The following is a 19,399-nucleotide window of genomic DNA, read 5'->3' as shown; positions in this document are numbered from 1 at the left end:
ATTATAATGTACTAAAGAGAGCTCTAAACAGCTCCCATAAAACAACAGTAATGAATGGTTATTGCATGGATCGTGGTTTGATAAGATTGTTTCGAGTTTGCATACGGCGGTTATGAGTTTTAATCGATCAACAAACAAACGACGACTGAAACAATCACTTCTACAATGGTTATTTGCGTTGGAAGGCAAACACACACACGGCTTCCAAGTAAGACATAGACACGCTGTGTAGTGGTGAGAAACAAAAGCATACACAACAATATTAATATTAAAGAAAACGATCAACATAAAATCATTCTAAGGCGGTGAATAAAATGAACAGAAGAAAAAGAAACAAAGCAAAGCTCGCCTAACCGAGTTTCCCTGGGGAAAGGTACCTTTCCTCGGAGCGCCAGGATCGCAGGTAAAGCCACAAGGTGCCATAAGGAATTGTCATCCGAATGGCACTTGTGTTGCTGGAGAGTTTCTTGCGTAGAACGCGTCCTTGTCCTGGCTTGCACAAAGCGACACTTGTGTGCCTTTATTTTATTTTTTTTCATCTCTCAGGAATCTTTTAGTTAAATTTATTGCGCAATAAATTTGACCTTTTTTTCTCGTTTATGTTCCTCAAGTTGCATGTTTGTTTCCCCCGCGCCCCTGTGGGTTCCATTTTCCCTCTTTCTCCACTTGCTTCTCAAATTTTTATTCCTTGCCTTATGCCCTGGCCGACCTGTGTTCGTGGGTTGTAGCATCGTCCCACGAATTTTCCTTTCTTCTGGTGCAACATAAGGGGTACAGTATGCTCTTCTCGGTGAGCATATCTCCCACGATTTCTTCGCTTTCGTCCCCGGTGCGGAATCTCGTGTACCTTTCCTTGTTGTACGATATCTTTCAAGCACACAAGACGTACACTCGAGCCGTTCGGTGTGTGTATGTGTCCACTTCTAAACCAATTACTTCGCATCGGACAGTGTGAAGGGTTCACCGTGGTCCAGATTCTCCGGTGCGGCCACGGTGGCTGCCATAAACAACCGATCACCTGGGCGAAAAACCCTTGGCCAGCGCTAACAAGCAGTCCGAGGTTCTGGTGACTCCTGCACGTTCGATCGTACGTATCGTTGGATGAAGTGCGAGGGAGCTTAAAACAAAACCCAAAAGAACGGACCCCGAAATCCGATGGCAACATTTAAGAAGACAAAAGAAAAAGGAAAACAGACAACCCAAAAGCCTGCAGCAGCTTCGTGATGCGTTGATTTTGTTTTGTCTCTTGCTCGTTAGATGCTACCCAAAACAAATTCTTAGACTCGCTTCCTTCGGAGGCCACCTCCCAGCACGCAGGGCACGACAATGCGGGAGTGTAACGGCAAAACAAGGGGACAAGCGAACGACAGCGCCGAAAATTCCCAAAACTGTCACACCGTGGAAAATATATGGATTTTAGGAATCCGTTTTCCTTCTGTCGTTCCACCCCGAATCCTTTTTCTCGTGAACGAACGCTTTTGGTGGAAGACGATGGTGACGATGGTCGATGATGATGCTGGTGAGAGCACGCAGGTCTACGGCCAAGAGGACGAACCGTCCGCCGGTGCCAATAGGTTAGGTAGAAGTAGTTCAGCACCTCACAGGCGCATATGTTTGTTTAGATTTATGCTGTTCTCTTCAGGTTCCCGCTCTCGGTCTCGTCGTTTTGCTGCTCCTTTTCCCGAAACTTTTCGCACCGTCAGCATTTGGGTTTCCGAAACTCAGGTGGCTAATTGGACCGAGCTCGGGAGCGAGAAGAATCTCTTCAGGCCCAAAGGAGACGGGAAGCGAGCCACACTCGAACGGGGCGCCAGCATAAATAATTTCAACAAAACAGTCCCAACGAACGGCTTGACAGTTGGTTGACGCCTGAAACCGTTTCTTTCCAGGATCAGCTCCTTCCGGCCAATATTCTGTTTATAACATTCTGTTAAAACCTATCGGAAAACCCACCGAGGAAACAACTTTGTGGATAACTTTTCCACGGCTATCGGTTTACGTACACTAAACTCCTCTTATGTTGCAATATCCTAAAATGTCACGTCTGCGAGGCATATAGACGGGGTCGTCGTTCAAACGGGGGTATTGTAAATAATTGCAATTTTCCTCCGCACCCGAGTTCCCAGTTTTCGCAAACGTGCTTTTCAGCCCAAGTGGCTTTTTAATTAACTTCCCAAACTGGATCGAGTGATGGCGGGGGACGATGAGCAAGCGACGAACCCGCTCGAAATATGAAAACAATCACCACAAACAACAGAGCGTCCCGTGTGCTCGTACATAAGCACCATGTTTGTTCCTGTGCCTCACACTCTGTAAAATATGCTCTTCACGTCGAGAGGCCACTATGCTGCCCGCCCGGACCAGCTTTTATTATGCTCTCGATGGTGCTTCATCCGCTCTGCCCTGTGACATCATTTGCCAACATTGGTTGGTGAACCTTCCGAACTAGGCGCTACTAGCTTCAGTGCATCATGCACTCACACTATGTGTGTAGTAGTATTTTTCCAACCCCAAACTCACGGCATTATGCCAGCCGAAGGCGAACGGAAAAAAAAGACCGCTACAAAAACGCTACATGTGTTAAACGAAACGCCACTTCCGCCCCACGGTTTCGATTCTGCCCTTGCTCATGCTACCCCTTCGCGCCCTCCCTGAGGGCCAACCCGGTTGCGGGGACGGGATCGATTCGATGCGGGGAGGCGGTACTCCCATTGCGGCGAACTGTTTTTCAACAATTAACTTCGTGTTCAAGTTTGAATTTCCTATTATGAATGTGTGAACGTGCACGCTGATGACGGTGATGGTCTTAACCGTGAAAATGCAACCGCACGGTTTCCCGTACCCCGTACCTCAGCTCACCTCCCTCCGCGAGTCAGCGGATTCGCCAATGGAGCATTGAGATTTAATTTATGGTTGTGAGAGAGTTAGCTACCCTCCACCACCACCACCCCTCAGTAAACCACCCTACGCAATCTTTCAAAGCGGTTTCGTTGTTGTGCTACACTGACTCAAGTTCCCGTACATAGGTTAAGATGCTTGTGAGGTTGTGAGTGCTCGTGTGGATGTACTAGATTTTTTCTCCTCCTTTCTTTTCTGATCTCCAACCCCCCTCTCCTTCCTCCTGCTGGATTTCTGTGCACCTTGCGTTCGCCGCATCTCAGCGCGTGTGCCCGGCAACTCTCATCTTAATTTATGCGAAACTTCAATTGCTTCCAAACGTGAGTGTGCAGGTTGCCTCGGATGCTTCACAGATGGGCGCTTGTTTTTCACCCTCTGCCACCTCTCTCGCTCTATCTTTTTATGAGTCTTTAGGGACACTATTACTTCGCCTGGGTAGTGTATCCTCTTGTAGCCGAGGCCGGGGAGCGAGTGCAATTCGGTCTCGTGCACTTCGAGTCCGGCGAGGCGGTAGCAAACAATTTTGTAGATTTTGTTGCCCCAACAACAACGTGAACGCGGGGCCCCAGTTTGGTGGTGACGCAGCGAGCCGGAACGGCGGCTTCTTTGCTTTGGCGCGGCAGGGTTTGATTGGGCGTTAAGGTTAAGAGTGTGTTTCTTTTTCCTATTGCCGTTCTAAGCGGACTTTGATATGATTACATTTTCCGGCCACTGGCCACTCGAGTTTACCGTCCAGTTCAAAGGCTATACTCCTCGATGACGTGAGTGCGATCAAGCGAGTCTCAAAACGCGCAACGATCTACGTCCATCACGATCGATTTGCTCTACGGATTTATTGATTCACAAGTTCTTTTTACATAAGTATACATTGTGAATAAATCAAGAAGTCTCTCAACCGTCTAGTGCGAAGGGTAATATAAAACAAAACTGTACAACCGTCCGGATTGTGCAAGCCAACGCTACCTCACGTGAGTCATCGCCTTTCGTCCGGTAAAAGTTGGGCACCCCTTCGTAAGGTGACTTGATAAATGAGCTTTACAGGCACAAAATGTTAACTCTACCTGAACCGCAAATGACCAACTTCCCCTGACAAAAACCACCGCCAAATGTGGCGCAACATTTTGGTGCAACGAAGATGCAAACGTACCGACCGGGGTCTTATGCAAAGGCAAAACAAAAACCCATTTCTGTCTGCACCCATTTCTGCAGCGTTATCGAGCCGAGTGCATCGCAAAGTCTTGAGGTCCCGCTGCCCGGGAAATACACTTGACCAACGCGCAACGGCTCGGTGCACCGGTGGTTCGAAATTATAAAATCACATAAATCTAGTTTATTTGTGTACCGACCACATTGCGGAGGGTGCTTCTGCCATTCTGCAAGTTCTCATTAACATTCGCCTGCCTCCGAGTGCCCGGGAGTGCCTCCCGGAAGCGGAGGAGACCGAGTGTACCGAGTGGCTTGCTTTGTGGTACGTAATTCTTCACTAGGAGAAGCAGGTTCAAGTATGGAAGCAGTTGGCGAAAAGGATTCCGGTGCGTTTCCACCTGACCTATTTTGAAATTCCCCACAAAAGTCAAGGGTGGGTTCAGTTATAGTGATCAGGAGCGTGTCTCAAGTTTGTGTATCAAATCTCGGGAACTCTGGCTCTCTTTAATTAACGCCTAACGCCCTGCCTTCAAACTCTACCAAACAATTCGCAAACTACCGGTTTTCACCCGGATGCCCCGAAACTACGCGATGACATAATCCCAAACGGCTCCAACGAACTTTCGACCGTCTTCCAGCGAGTGGTTCCAAGAATACTAAACCCAACGCGCTTCTGGAGCTGCCGAAATTCGTTGACCTCATTAAAAGCCGGAGAAATCAAACCCTTGGAAGCTCTCGACAGCTCCAGCGCTACCGTGCGTGTATAGCCATGATGTGTTTTGTTTAGGATGTGGTGCTTTTTTCCTATTTCTTCTAGACCAAAATAGACACTGCAAAAGGCTTCAGTCCGCTGAGGCCGCGTCAAAGCCAGAAAGCCGCCAGTGTAGGCAGTGACTGGCGGCAAAACCCCGCTGGCAAAGTGTACTCGACGCGACTCAGAGTGTGTCCTTGAGCGAACGTGCAAGTGGCAACTCTTGGCTACCAGTCTTCTTGGATCAACGGGTTCCTACCATGGCTAAGAGTTCGTGGCTATGGCGCGAAGAAGAGACCTCCGAAAACGGCCGAAGGAACAAGTCCTCAAGAGTCCCGGTGTGTGTGTGTCTATGTGCACTTGGTGTGTTTAAGATCATTCTCTTTACGCCTTCTTACAACCGTTTGGCTTCTCTTTCCTCTTCCACTGTGCCCATTCGCTTTATGAGTTCCGAAAAGTCGGACATCAAAGATCAAATCAATCGTCAGCCGTTACACAATCCGCTTCCACCTTCCACGCCGGGTCTATCCCTCGGGGAGGATGATTCCAGCGACTCACACGTCGATTTGCGGTGGCAGGTGGCTAACCCCGATACCTGCCATTGGTTCTACCAACAGTTGGCCAACTCTCTTCCTAGCATAGCGTTAACGTTAGAAACTCTTAAGTGGTCCTAATAAATTGCGCTTGCCGAAAAGTTCAAATCACGCGCCAGGAACGTGCCTTTTGCGTACGCGAAACCTTTGGCCACCCCATCGCTTCACCCCCCGCCAGTTCCGTGGCCGGTCCTTGGCGGGGTGTGGTCAACTAGAACCACCCGGTGGCCAACCGATGGTCCGCTACCGCTTTATTGTTTTACGAGCGTGTTCCATTAACGTTGCCGCTCTAAATCAAATCGCGCACACTTTCTGGAGGTTCCCGTTGGGGCTGTGGCGTGATTGATGCGCGCCGAGAGAAGATGCCAAACATTCTAATGGTGGCCGGGCCAGAGCCGGGGCTGTGTGTGTGTGTGCACCGTGTTTGTGTGCCAGTGCAGTTATTGCTTTTTGTGGCGAGTTCTCCGCGGTCCGCAGGCGGCCATTACTGGGTACCGTTTATTATTGGATGCCATATAACCTCGCAGCAAGAACAATAGAATGCGAATAACATACACACACACACACGCACGCACACACCTACACATACGGGGTACACTTTCGATTGAGCCAGTAAACGAGCGAATGCGCGAAGGGCATTATGCACCTTCCGAACGAGGAAGGGAATGCAATAAATAATGTGTTGCTTATATAACAGCGACCAACGCCACTGAACTGAAATGCGCCAAACGTAACGCCCGGCCTCAGCTCCCCCGGCACTCTGCCCCTTTGTCAGATGGAATGGCGATGGAATAAAATAGCCTATTTTCCTATTTCGTGCAAAATCTTTTATTTGAAACATATTTATTTTGAAATTATTATAAACATGAAATCAAACGATGGAATTATTGACTTCATTTACGAGATCTTAGAAGTCAATTGGAGCAAGACCTTAAACCTCTTACCTTCAACGTAAAATGGAGCTAAATCTAAGCCTTTTGTTCACCGAAGATTAGGCTCGGGAAAACAGTTGTCAGTACCTCTGGTGGAACTTTATCTTCCCATTCAACGCGCACGGGTGGCCATTTGTTTGTTTAATTATATAAAACTCTTTGCCCATTTTGAGCCTGAATGCCTGAACCTGAACCCATTCAACATGGGGCCAATAAAATCCTCTGGAAAAAAGGCAACTGCAACATCAGGAAAGCATGTTAATGGATATACACACACACGCTTACCCGAAAAAGAAAATGTCTACAAATTCATTTTGTACCAAAGAAAACTGCTGCCCTGTCCGTTAGTGCGTTCCACATTTTTTTTTTTATGGAGAGGGGAGGGGGAGGAGGGGTTTCTGTAATGTGCCCTCCATTTGTTGGTCTTTCTTTTCCTTCCCACTTCCCTTGCTTTCGCAAATGCGCGGGCGAGTGTGTATGTTGGTTTCATTTTGTTTAATTGTGGCAATTTTTTATTACTCTGTGGAAAGGGCGGGGGTGGAAAAAACGCTGGGGTGGACCATTTTTGCCATTGTCCAGCGTTTGGTTTCCATTTTCCCCCATTGTTGTTGTGTGGTGTGGTGCAGTAGCATCACCATCCCCGGGGATGTGCGACTTCAGCTTAGGGCGAACGAATGGCTTGAAGTTGGTTGCGTTTATATTTTTTTCTTGCTCTCTCGCTCCTTAGCTCCATTTTTCAACCCACTCCCTCAGGGCCTCCCTCCTTCCTTGGCGTGGACGTCATGCGCTCCGTTGTTTTTCTTAACGTTTTTTTTTTCGTTTCCCTATTGTTGCCGGTTTTGTTGCCCTTGGTGCATAAACTCATCGGCCGCTCGCCCGCCACCCTCACCCTCCTGGGGGGGTATTTTTTCCCACCCACAGCAACGAACCAGAGGAAGGCGTCATCCGGATCGTTTGTAAAGCGTTTGCCTTCTGGAGGTAACGCATCGGTAATGAGAAGATGCAAATCGATGAGCGAGCAGGGGCGAGCGTGCACACGACGGGTCGTTGTTGCATTTTCGTTCCGTGAGCGTTTTTATTTGCTTTGCTGTTGCCTCAGAGGAAAGAGCTTGCGAGATGCCGGCAACAACGGGGCAGAAAACCCGAAAGCACCTCTCGCTAGAGAGGAAGTGTAAGCACGCGTTTCGCTGTGTTTGGTTTATGTAACTAAAACAATGCATCTGCTGCGCTTCGCGATGGCGCTTTGCATTCAATGTGCACCGCCAAGGAAGTGCACCGCGAGTTTGTTGTGGTTTCATTTTTTTTTTGCGTAAGTTATCGAGCCTAGTAACACGAGTAAAGGAACAACTACACATGTAAATAGCGAACCCGTTAAGGAAACAGCTTAGAATCGATTGCCTTGAGGAAGACGAGCACAACCCCCGGGAGAAGCAATAATAAATGCCAATAATTGTCCAGTTGGAAGGCGTTTGTTTATGTTCGCACTTTTATGGCGTTTTTCTTTTACAAATCTGATTTTGTTTTGTTTTATGCAATGAACATTTTGCATCTTTGGTATTTATAATTCTTGCCTTTCTTCTGGTGTTTATAATTCTTCCCTATGAAAGCTAAGCTTGATCTACGCACGTACATTTCGTACCACAGTTTTACGTAAAGCTTTGCGGTGTGTGCGCACACTCCCAAAAAGGACTCCTGTTTGTGGCAGAATTGTGCGGAAACATTTTACACACTGACCATCGAGACATGGTGCGTGGTGATCTAACGAAAACGCATGTTTTGTGTGCTTGGTGTTGGAGTTACATCGACACACATATTTTCACTATGAAGTGTTGTTCTTTTTTTTAACATAAAATGTTGCAATATAAAAGCACAAAAACACACCGTTTTCTTCTGCGTTGAAGAATGTTGATACCATTTAAGAGTATTATGTTTGGTGCATTGCCGCATTTTGGTGGGCATTTAGGTATTTTCTAACCACGTTTTGCTTTGCTGAACGCAAAAGTATAAAAAAACTGAAAAAGCATTTAAATGATGAAAGTAACAACGTAAACGTAAAACTATATTAAGGGAACTGAAAACGACACAAAAGCATACAACTTAGGCTAGAACGAAGGAAAACCGCCACCAACACCACCGTGTCCATATCTTACCGGCACTCGTGCGCGCTTTCGTCCGCTGCGGCTTCATGTGCGGGCTGTTCATGGCGGGGCGCGGGTTGGACTGTCCGAAGGAGGCCCCGCTGTGCTGGTGGTGGCCGTAACCGTACCCCCCCGCGTCGTACCCCCCGTACGCCGCCTGGCCTGCCCCGTCGAACAGTCCGCCGGCTCCTCCGCCTCCGCCTCCACCGCCGCCGGAAGTGTGTCCCGTCGCGTTGTTCTGGCCACCGTGCACGCCCCCGCCGTGCACTCCCCCGGCGCCGGTCGGCTGGCCGAGCCCGTTGGAGTGCTGGCCGGCACCACTGCCACCCGCCGTCCCGCTGCTGCCCGTACCTTCTCGCTGCTTTGGTTGGTTCTGGCCTCCGCTGGCACCCGCCCCGTTGCCCCCGGTCAGGCACGGCTTCACGTCCAGCCCGCAGCTGTCCGCCGTCTGGCCCTGCCCGCCCCCTCCACCACCGCCGCCTCCGCCGCCACCGCCCACACCGCCGACGGTGTTGTTCGAGCTGACCTGCGCCTGGTGCATGAACGCGTTGATCGTGGCCTGGTACTCGGCGGGCGCCGTCTGCACCGAGTCGGGCGTCGAGTCCTTGGGCGGGGTCGGCGGGAACGAGAACAGGTGCTGGCCGGCCTGGCCGCCCTGCACCTGGCTCAGCTTGTCCTGGGGGTCCTGCGGGCAGGCGAACGGGCTGCCCCACGGGTTGCCGGACGCGATCGGCTTCGGCGGGTCGCTCAGCCAGGAGAGGGGCCCGTGGAAGTGCGGCCGGCAGACTTGCGGTGAGACGTGTGACGAGGCCATCCGGGATGCTGCAAAGAAAAAAAAGAAAAGAACCGATAAGACACACCGAACATATTTTGGGGGGCAAAAGTGCAACACAACACAAAACGATTTCGAACACCGTCTTTTCCACCGTCGACGACCCCTTCCTTCCTTCCCACCCGGAACCCCCCAGCTCGCGCGTAAATTATTACCCCAACCCGGTGGAACCGAAACAGCGTCCTTTGCGCCCTCGGGCACCGTCTTTGGTCTTTGGTCGACGCAAGTGAGAGTAAGCCGATTTATGGACAACTGCCTCGATGATGCGACAGGTTCCCTAACTGGGACGTCCACCCGAACACACCGAACAGTGACTTCATTCACTCGCCACTCGCCCCAGCGTGTGACAGCGTGGAAAGTATAATTTTTCGCCATAACAGTACGGCCTAATGGGTGGAATTATGAAAAATGCTGCACCTTTCTGGGGGTCGTTTTCTCCCCGGTTTCTACGCTCCGAGCGACGCAATGGCGACGGTGCATCGGGTATTCCTCCTTTCTCGACCCACCGATGCTTCGAAGATCGGCCGTGCAGTCCACCGAGCGTCGAAGCGGGACGGAAAAAAGCCCACAGGGTTTTTGTCTTAACGGTCGGGAACGGAACGAGCAAGAAGCGATCGCGTCGGCCACTATGAGACGGTGACTCCATTGAGGCCGAGTGACCCATACATCACCACCAAGGACCGGGAGTGCCCGGAGGGAAGTTATGCGCTCAGTTTCGTTCCAATACGGCCCGTTTCTTCCTGACCTTCCTCGACAACTCCCCCCTGAGTGGCATGCAGTTTGCAAATATTTCCACTGCACCGTTCCTTCGCGCTTGTTGATCATAAACCTGCCACACACTGACAGCTTTTTGCCCCCGTCCGCCCGGCCCCTGTCAATTGGGTTTTTTTGGGCCAGAAAAACCACAGCCTCCATTTCTCCCGTAGGGGGAAATTCAAACGGATTGCGGGAGAAGGGAAAAAAAATGCAAAGAAAAGCGAAGAAAAGTCACCCCGGCCGGGTGGAGCGAAAATAGTTTGAAATAAAAATTTATGTTCAATAATAATAAATGATTATAATTATTAGCGGCGCGTACACCTTGCAAACGCGCGGCGACGTTAAAGCAGCGCTTAAAACTGAAGCGACAGACAGGCGAAAGGTTTCGCCCCGTACTCGTCGCCGATTGATCGGTAGGAAAATGTAATAAATTCCGACACCACCAACACTTTCCACGGCAGGGCGGTTGTTTCCTTTTTCTTTCTCCTCGACGCAAGTGTGCGCAATCGGTGGAACTTGTCAAAATAGAGTGATTGAAATTTATCTTACTGCCAATGCGATAGGGATCACAGTATTGCGATCCGAGGGACCCGTTACACGCACACATAAATACCACGCTAAATGAATGGAAAACTTTTCCGAAAGGGGGTTTCATTTAAATATCATAATCCACTCTACTTACAATCGGAACAACGAGAAGATATCAAAGAACCGGTACGCGTATTGATCGATCGAGGCAGAGTTTGATGTTTAAGGAAACCAAAGCGATCGCTTGTGGCTCGTGATGATCGGATTAGAGATGTTTCACGGAATGCCTCAGGTGTGTAAGTCGATAAAAGTTTAGGATGCCGTGCTTTTGTGACGGAATATGAAAAGCATAGAACGTTTCGAAAAGCAGATTGATCGGTTTGGAATGACATTTGCTGATTTTAAGGATCGTCAAAAATATTGCATGTGTTTTATAATACATTATTTTTTATTGTTAATCTATTCTTTATCATTTTTATCTTTAGTATTTTAAATCATCAATGGTTTTTTGAGCTGTTTTTTCTTTTCAAATACTCTGCGACTTTACACTCCGCCAGCAAATCAATGTTTCGTTAAATTTTATGTTGTCTTCGATTTTTGTGCCTGCTTATCGAACAAATATGCTCCCGCAAACAAATCACCTTCCTTTTTTTCCTTCCCGCTCAGTGCCGGGCAGGGGGAAAACAGGTCTGCGATTACTTCCTCAACCGTACGGCGGGTGAACCTTTCGAGGGAAAACGTGACGACCCCGGCGAAATATATCTCGTGCCCCGGGAGATGCATTTGTCGAGGAGCGGGGCTTTTCACCCAGCAAGGCCATCGCAAAACATTGCAGAAGAATACAAAAAAACAACAGACAAGCGGACTCCGATAATAATAAATAATAAATAATTATCATAATAACAATAATAATATTGCGAACCGTATGCCGTTCCCGGTCGGTAGTTGGCCCCATGCCAAGCCCAAGCCGGTCGGTTCGGTTGACGACCGGAAGGGATTCGCCCAAGATTGCCCCCGATCTTCGTGTACCACCCCCTTCCTTTCGTCCCTCAGTGACGCCTTCTTGTGTATTCTCGTATGACGGATCCGTCAAGCCGAGTCAACTTAACTCCTCGTCAGTGCGAGGTGGATTTTTATATTTCCCCTTTTCGTAACACCCCCGAACCGCGACTTGCCCCCCCCGGGTCCCCGGAAAGAAAAAGAGTAGCGCAGGATCCGTTCTACCCAAAACGACGCGCCCGGGCGTAAGAATTATGACCGATCGATCCCGGATCGACGGATGTGGATGGATGATGGAGAGTGTGCGAGATTCGTTTCGGATTCGGGCTTGCCATGCTGGAGCCGCTTGCGCCCATGTGTTGCGTTCGTTCATGTTTTCTTTCCTATTCTTTTCTTTCCTTCTCGTCCCGAACCATTTCTTGGCGTGATTCATTGATTTATGTGCGTTAAGATGATCGATCGATCGCGCGCTGGATCTGGGTGGATTAAAAGTCCGCTGGTGCTTCTGCTACCCATCCGGAGAACGTGTGACCTTATGAGTGAGTATGTGAGTATGGTTTTTAGATAGTCCTCAACGAAACATGCCTTCGGGGGCGGTTGCGCTGCAAGTAGCTCGGAATGAAAGTTGTTTTTTAATAATGCGTCGCTTCTCGATTTTCCACCAGTCGAGGTGATCGATCATCTGCGAGGGACATGTTTTCTGTTTTTTTTTGTTCCGAGGCTGTACTCTTAAAAATGCACCGGACATGCGTATGGACAATTCGTTGAAAAGGGTAAAGACCAGATAGGAAAAGAGAGAGTCCTATTCTAAAACCATGGGGAGGGTGAAAAAATGTTTAATTTATTGAACTTAGTGCTAGCTTCAAAGCACACATGCATTTGAAATAAATTCCTCAATGAAACGCTTGCATCGGGACCAACCTTGCGAACGATCAAGAAGCCCGGGCAACAGAACCTCTTTCAACCAAGAGAACCGATTCCGTTTTTCCTTCTCCGTTTTCCCTCTTTTTTCCCGCCTAGAATCACTTGCGCCGATGCGCGATACAATGCAACACATATTTTACAGCATCACATCATGTCTAACAAGCACAAACAACAATGAAATCATAAAATTTATAATGCTCACACAGCGAGCACTCCCCCCTCGTTCCTCCATCGCATGTCGAGTGTGCGATGAGCCTAGAAACGGAATGGATAAACATAACGAGTCGGACATGATGCTGCGGGATGGGGTGGTGGGTAATAGAAGAAAACAAATGATAAATACCTGTAATAACATTAATACAACGCAGTACGGACGATGGAGCGAACGGGCGCACGAGAGCACGAGCTCGAAACACGGCGGACCAACCGTCCAAAGGAGCTGAAAGTACACACAGCTCGACTCGACCAACTAGAGCCGCCCTGTCAGCGTCGTCATCGTCGTCGTGGCTCCAATCGGGGAGCCCTTCGAAAGAGTTTTCCTCGGAAATGGGAAGAGTGCGAGGGGGGGGGGGGGGGGGCAGAGTTGAGGGACATCTCTCCCCGCGCGCGCGCGCTGAAGACACTCTGATTTGATTCAGAGCACGAACGAACCATTCCCGGGGCCGTATCTCTTTTTATTCTTTTACGTTGCTGCTTTGGGAGATGCCTTTGCCACAGACTCCCTTCGGGCTTGTTAGTCTCCCCCCGAACTCCACCCCCAACGCGGACTCACACGTGTACGTGCGGGCTCGCAGTTATGATTTATCCCGCCAACAACCAACGGTCACCCATCCCCCGAGAGCTCCTTATGCTCTCGATCCTTCCGATGCTCGGGGAACACGTACTCGTACAATTTATTACTATCAGCATCCTTTGCCTTTAGACGATCAGATCATCCCCGGGGCCCGGGGGGTTAGATTTTATTTCCACGTTCCACCCGAAAAATGTTTATCATTGTTTTTTCGTCGAAACATCTGAAAGGATGGCGAGCGAAATTGGGTTACGCCACGGTTTGGGCCGAGGAGTTCAACCCTGCTACGTGCGACTGATGAAAACGACCTCCCTTCTCGTCGTCTTCTGGACGGGGTTGGTTGGTATCGCGCTTGTTAGATCGACGTCCCGATCGGAACCGGCATTGCCGTGAAATTTGCGCGATCGGGAACGGCTGCCGATACTCGGATCGCCGTGGTGATAAAGGGACTGGCCCCGTCGGAATTGTCGAGCACGCTCGGATTAGAGTGGATATGGTTGGGTATTGATTGACTCCTTGGTCGCATTGGTTCGCGTCTCATGCTTATCATTATTTTTGATTGCAATCTCCCAACGATGGTATTGTTGATGTTGGAATGCGCCTCCAAAGTCAGGATGCGTTTGAAAGATGTTCGACAAATTATGTTCGGTTTTATTACACTCGAGAAACCGTGCAGAATATGCGCCAGAACAGTCCCCGTATTGAAGGGAATTTTGCGGAAGTCCTCAATTCCATGTGGTTGGAAAATGTACAGCATGTGGCTGGTATCATCTTTCGACCGGCTGTTCAGATTTCAGCATTATCGAACAAAGAGCAACCAGTAACAAGCCGTCGAACAAAACGTTTCATCGCGTTTCGTCGCGCATCACCCCGGGGCTCCGATTTCCCGCCGAGCAGGAAGCTGCCTATGGCTGTGTTAACAGCGAACTTCTTCATCATCGCTGACCAACGGCATGACCACGAAAGGCTCTTCCACAAAGTGTCAACGATTAATTTGGAAGCGAGATCGCGGTGTCCGATCTGGATCTCGAGCCCCGGAGATCGAGGCCCCCGGATCACTTATCGCCGTATCGCGCTCGCGGGTTCGTCGCCGTAGTTCCCGGCGTTCCTATCGGCGCGATTACGATCGAAATCTATAAATCTACGCACCGTTTCGACGACGATGACGAAGGTGGAGGACACGGGGTTCGGAACCCGGGCCTTCGATTCCTTCGCTTTCCCGCGTGTATCGAGTGGCAAGACGGTGGCGTTCGGCTCACTCTCGGTCGCTCTATCCGGCGAAATTGTTTAATTAATTCAATGTTTTCTTTTTCATCCCCGTTTGCTTCGGGGGGACGTGGAGATGGATGCTTCGAGCGCGGAGTGCGCACTCATCGCGCCCGGGAGATCAGATTACGGCGGGGCGAACAAGTTGTTCTAATCGCGAGCAGTGCTGGCCCCCGGGAAACGGGTTCGGACGACGGACGCGATGAAACGTGACGTGGAGGAACCCGTGCGCCCAACGTTACGGACGCACGAGGGCAGCATTAATGTTTCTCGAAAACCGTTCCGACGAGAGTCATGGATTTCTTGGAAAAAATAATGTTCTAAAAGTGGACCAGAGCGGCAACATTTATCCGAGTCCCGGAAGGGAATGGTCTCAAAAAATTCTCTTAATTGGTGAGTGTTTTGATATTTTGATATTGTATGAACTAATGTAACTTGTTTTATTTCAAACGCCGTTAGTAAATAAATTGTATTTCCAATAAAAAAATTTGTTTTCTAGATAGTATTTAGTTTCATAAAATAAATCTTATCAAAGACAGGTGTCCGTCATAAACAAAATTCCTCAAATTTAACGCGATGAGTACCAAGCGTTTTTAGCACCATTTTTTAGCACAATCTTTTTAATTAAAATTTGTTTTAATATTTGTCAAACCCATGGTTTTCGAAGGCCAACCAAAAACTTTGCTTCCCAAATTACTTAATTTTAATATTACTATAGTTTTTATGTTCAATTTTCATTTATTTATGGTCATAAACTTTTTAGAATTAGCTGCTGCTGTCTCCCACTTTTGGATGACGTGGTACTCAACGTGTTAAAATAAAATGTTTGAAAAACACGGTAAAATTATTTTGATTGCTCATCTTTAGATCGAAGATTCTCATTTGGTCCACCGTGTGCCGATTATTTATTTCGAAAAATTGCTCAATGGACGCTCGGGAGCGCCTAGCCTTATCTCGACAGGACCGCGATTGGAAAGCGCCACCAGCGCCACCCAGAAGCCACACTCCCATACAAAGGGTCATTGAAAGAGGGGGAAAAAACTAAACCCCGAACGACCATAGCAGCTCGGCCCATGCGAATGCATTCCGGCCGATCATTAAAACATACTTTCCGCTGTATACAATGTGATCTTTGTCAAATTCCTCCAGATTGTCCGCTCGCCGAGGCGATGGTACGGTATCACTTTCGGGCCGCAACAGCAAAGACCGACGTTCACGGACCGGAGCGCAAGAAAATGGCCCCGGGATTTCGGTGTTCTGAAGCTGGCAAAAACATTGTTAACCATTCCGATCGACCAACGAGGGACCTCGTGCTGGAAAAAAAACGGTCCTCGTTCCAATCGCCGAAAGTCCGAACTGTCAAACTGTGTAAATTCAATTCATTGCCCTTCTTCAATGGTGGGAAAAGAATCAATGTTGCGGACCCTCGCAGCCGGGAGCCTTTCGTCAAGCGCAGGAAACGAGTGGATTGCATTTTGGGGGAGGCAACAGTAAGCGCAGCGACCATTCAATTCAATTGATCGGTTGAATTTTGGGGGCTTTTTGTCAGCATATCCCTTTTAAGGCTCCACGCGAACGGCCGGTGTGCGGGTAGTTGAGTAGAGCATCCGGTTTGACGAGCTCGGCAAGGATCGGAATCAACCTCCGGGGCCATGGAGTCTTACGCGCGCGGCCCGCGGGTGGACATTCAATCAATGGATTATCCCTGAAAGGCTGGGCCTTTTCTTGACGGACATCGGGGAGGGCATTGTTTGGGTCCACGTTTAACGATATGTCTCGTTTGTTCCGTCGCGGTTCGGCGGAGTAGTTCTTTTTTATTTGGCCCCACTTGAGGTCCTTCAAGCCATCCAGCAAAGGTTTTCGGTTGCCTTTCCCTTTGTTTATCTTGGTCCCTTGCGCTTTGCGCTTGCAAATGTGACGATTTTTCACCTGCAGCTGGGAGCAACCCTTCTTTCGTTTGTGGTGCGTCTGGATGGTTTTTTTCGTTCCAAAGTTCGTTTTCACTCTCCTTTCTTTACTCGGGGCCCTCGACCGGATGGTCGTCAAAGCGCCGATGCAATCCGGGCAGGGGGAAAGGGAGCTGGAATTTGAGACAAAAAGAATTACACCCCGCATTGTGTAGGGCAGCATAAAAAACGGAAGATGAGGCAACGCCAACAAAAAAAAAATGAAGGCCTCATTACCGTTGCATTTTCCCCCGCAAAATGTGCACAAAAAGGAGCTGCTTTCCAAGCAGCTGGAGCTGCATCGTTCGGGTGTGCGTTTTCCGGTCCGGTTTCGTCCGGCAAACAATATAATTGAAGCATTAAAAACGTGTAATTGACCTCGATTAGAATGCTCGGAAGGGATCAGTTGCTGTTTTTTTTTTTGTTTTGTGGTGGATCATCGGTTCGGCATCCTGTGCTTTGATTGATCACAGCCGAATCGGATGAAAGTATAAACGGGGTTGGTTTTTGGAGCGGGACTTTGATATCGATTCGACTGTTTCGAAAGCAGTGACGGCATGTTGTTTTTGATTCCAACCGAATTGATTGTTAAACGAGTGAAAATGAACGCCAGAAGCAGAGGTGATACTGAAAAACACCTGATCTTGCTCGATAAAAAAAGCTTGCCTACTTTCTTGCCTTGTTCCGCATTGTATTTTAATTAACCCATCCAATTAGATGCTACTGGAAATAGCTTCATAAGGTGCAAGGCACAGGCGTTTACGTGCCCCAGGTCCAAAAGTCCATAAACGTAGTCCAATCCCGCCGAGCCCGAGAAAGCCTGCCCATGGTATGCAGAATGCAGCAGCCACGCATCGATCAAACCTCCGATTTTACCATACGAGGAAGCATGCCACACTCCTGCTCGATCCCGCGTCCAATATGGCGCGATGCCCTTGTGCAAAAACCAAGGTGTGAAAATGGATTAATTAAGTGTTGATCACCAAAAACTGCAGCTAGCGAAGGGCAATAAAAGGAGCTAGCGATTGGAGCCTCGAACATATTATTAATTAACACACGCGCACACCCGTTTCCCCGTATGCGTACGTTTCCGATTGCCGTCTGGGAAATGGAGAAAAATGTGGCCAGTGGAGGGGGAAAAAACCCGGCAAGGATCGTTCACGCACTTCCAATTAAAGGATGCTTTCCATTCCAACTGCGGGACCGATCGGGTCAGAATGCACCACTTAGTGGGGAAGGGAAAATGGATGGGGTTGGGTGGGGATTTTTCGCATACTTTCCCCGTGCATTCTTCCCTCCTCTCACTCGGACTACTTGACCTTTTTCTCCATCCTCGCGCCAGGTTTCATCTACGGTGCTCCGAACCGGTAATCGATGAAGATCGCACGACATTAACGTGATTGCTATGCCGGAGCATGCAATTGGTCGCGTTGCGTTGCTCGGTATGGTTTTATTTTTCCTCGCCCCTACCCTTTGCCGGGCAGCGCTGGTTGCGCAGTGAAAATAGGGACACAAAAAGGCCCACACCGGAGACCTTCGCGAGTGGTTATGATGAATGTTAATTAAAAAATGGTGATGCCATTTTTCGCCGAAGACGCAAAAAAACAACCGGACGGTTCCGCATACCTCGCTGGGTTTCTTTTTTTGCACAAACGTGGCACGGAGCCGCGACTCATCACGTATGAGAGATGCGTCTAGGCAAGTGTAGGTTGGAAATAAAAAAAACAATTTAAAAGCCGCCCGCTTGCGAGCAAGGATAGACAACTGTTGCACGGTGCAACAATAAAGCGAAACCGTTTCGAAATGCAGTTAATTTCTTCATTTATGGTCAATCGATCTGGCTGGCGAGATTCATCCATCTATCCACCGAGCTGGTTTGATAGATGAGGCTGGAGGTCGTTTTTCTCTCTACGCATCTCGCCCCATTCTTGACTTTCTTCGGTCCTCAATTTACACCTTACTTGCGCCAGCAAACAAATCATCAACAGAACCAATTCGCAGGGTGCAAAAATGGAAACAAACAAGAGCAATACTAATCCGTTTGTGCATAAAATTTAAATTTTCCAATTTACCGAAGTTGGAAGTGGAAGGACCTTTTTAAGCTGAGAGATCTTTATACCCCAAACTTTCACTTTCTAAAATTGTTAAACAACAATTACCTTTCACCTAGTAAATCTAACCTTCATCTTGTCACTCTTTATTGATATTCATATTCAAATTTAATTATGACTTTTGCACATATTTACACTTGTGCACATATATCCACTTCAAGTAACTTGCACATGTGGATTTACACTTTTACCCATTTTTTGTAAAACAATAACTATTTTTTGTAAAATAAGCCTGTAATTATGTTGGCCTGTAAAGTATTTGTATAACAAAAAATGCCCGTTTTTCTTTTCCTGTGATCAAATCCAAAGTGCCGTAGGACATGTCGATGTCAAAACAACACTGATAAAATGCTCACAACGACATCAGGTGAAACAACAAATAAACCGTGGCTTTCCTCGTGTGACTTAAGCCATCAAAACATATCGCTGATCAACAGAAATTTTAATACGCCAGAAATACACCGTCAGGCACAGGGCTGTCTTAAAACTCTGTCAACTTCGAAAAATATTTCTACACACATTACAACACTTCGGCCAGACCCTCAAGCGCCCTCTCACAGCAGAACACCTTTAGCAGCCCATCGATGGTTCGGCGTTCAAATCACCTGCCTTCACCTGTCCGAAAGGGACGCACTAAATCGTGAGGATCGAAACAAATATCAAACGGAAAGCAAAGGCAAGACGAAAGAAAACGTTTGCCCCAAAATACGCGCGCACACCCGTGGTATAAAGTGGACGGCAGGTTTTTAACCCCCGTGCGTTTTTGTCCTTAATTTATGACCGGTCCTT

The 19,399-nt window shown here is 48.5% G+C and overlaps 1 protein-coding gene across 1 annotated transcript in view; it reads right to left on the bottom strand.

Moving 5' to 3' along the window:
- LOC131258567 (GATA-binding factor C) overlaps positions 1-19,399 on the bottom strand; it is an 87,464-nt gene that overhangs the window by 39,288 nt on the left and 28,777 nt on the right. The window contains exons 2-3 of the mRNA XM_058259916.1: positions 8,967-9,280; positions 8,810-8,906 (exon numbers count right to left, since the gene is read on the bottom strand). Coding sequence (XP_058115899.1) covers positions 8,810-8,906; positions 8,967-9,280 — 411 coding nt within the window. The remainder of the gene's footprint in view (positions 1-8,809; positions 8,907-8,966; positions 9,281-19,399) is intronic.

Source organism: Anopheles coustani, chromosome 3 (genome assembly GCF_943734705.1).
Source record: "Anopheles coustani chromosome 3, idAnoCousDA_361_x.2, whole genome shotgun sequence".
NCBI lineage: Eukaryota > Metazoa > Arthropoda > Insecta > Diptera > Culicidae > Anopheles > Anopheles coustani.
This window is presented reverse-complemented; position numbering and strand designations above follow the sequence as displayed.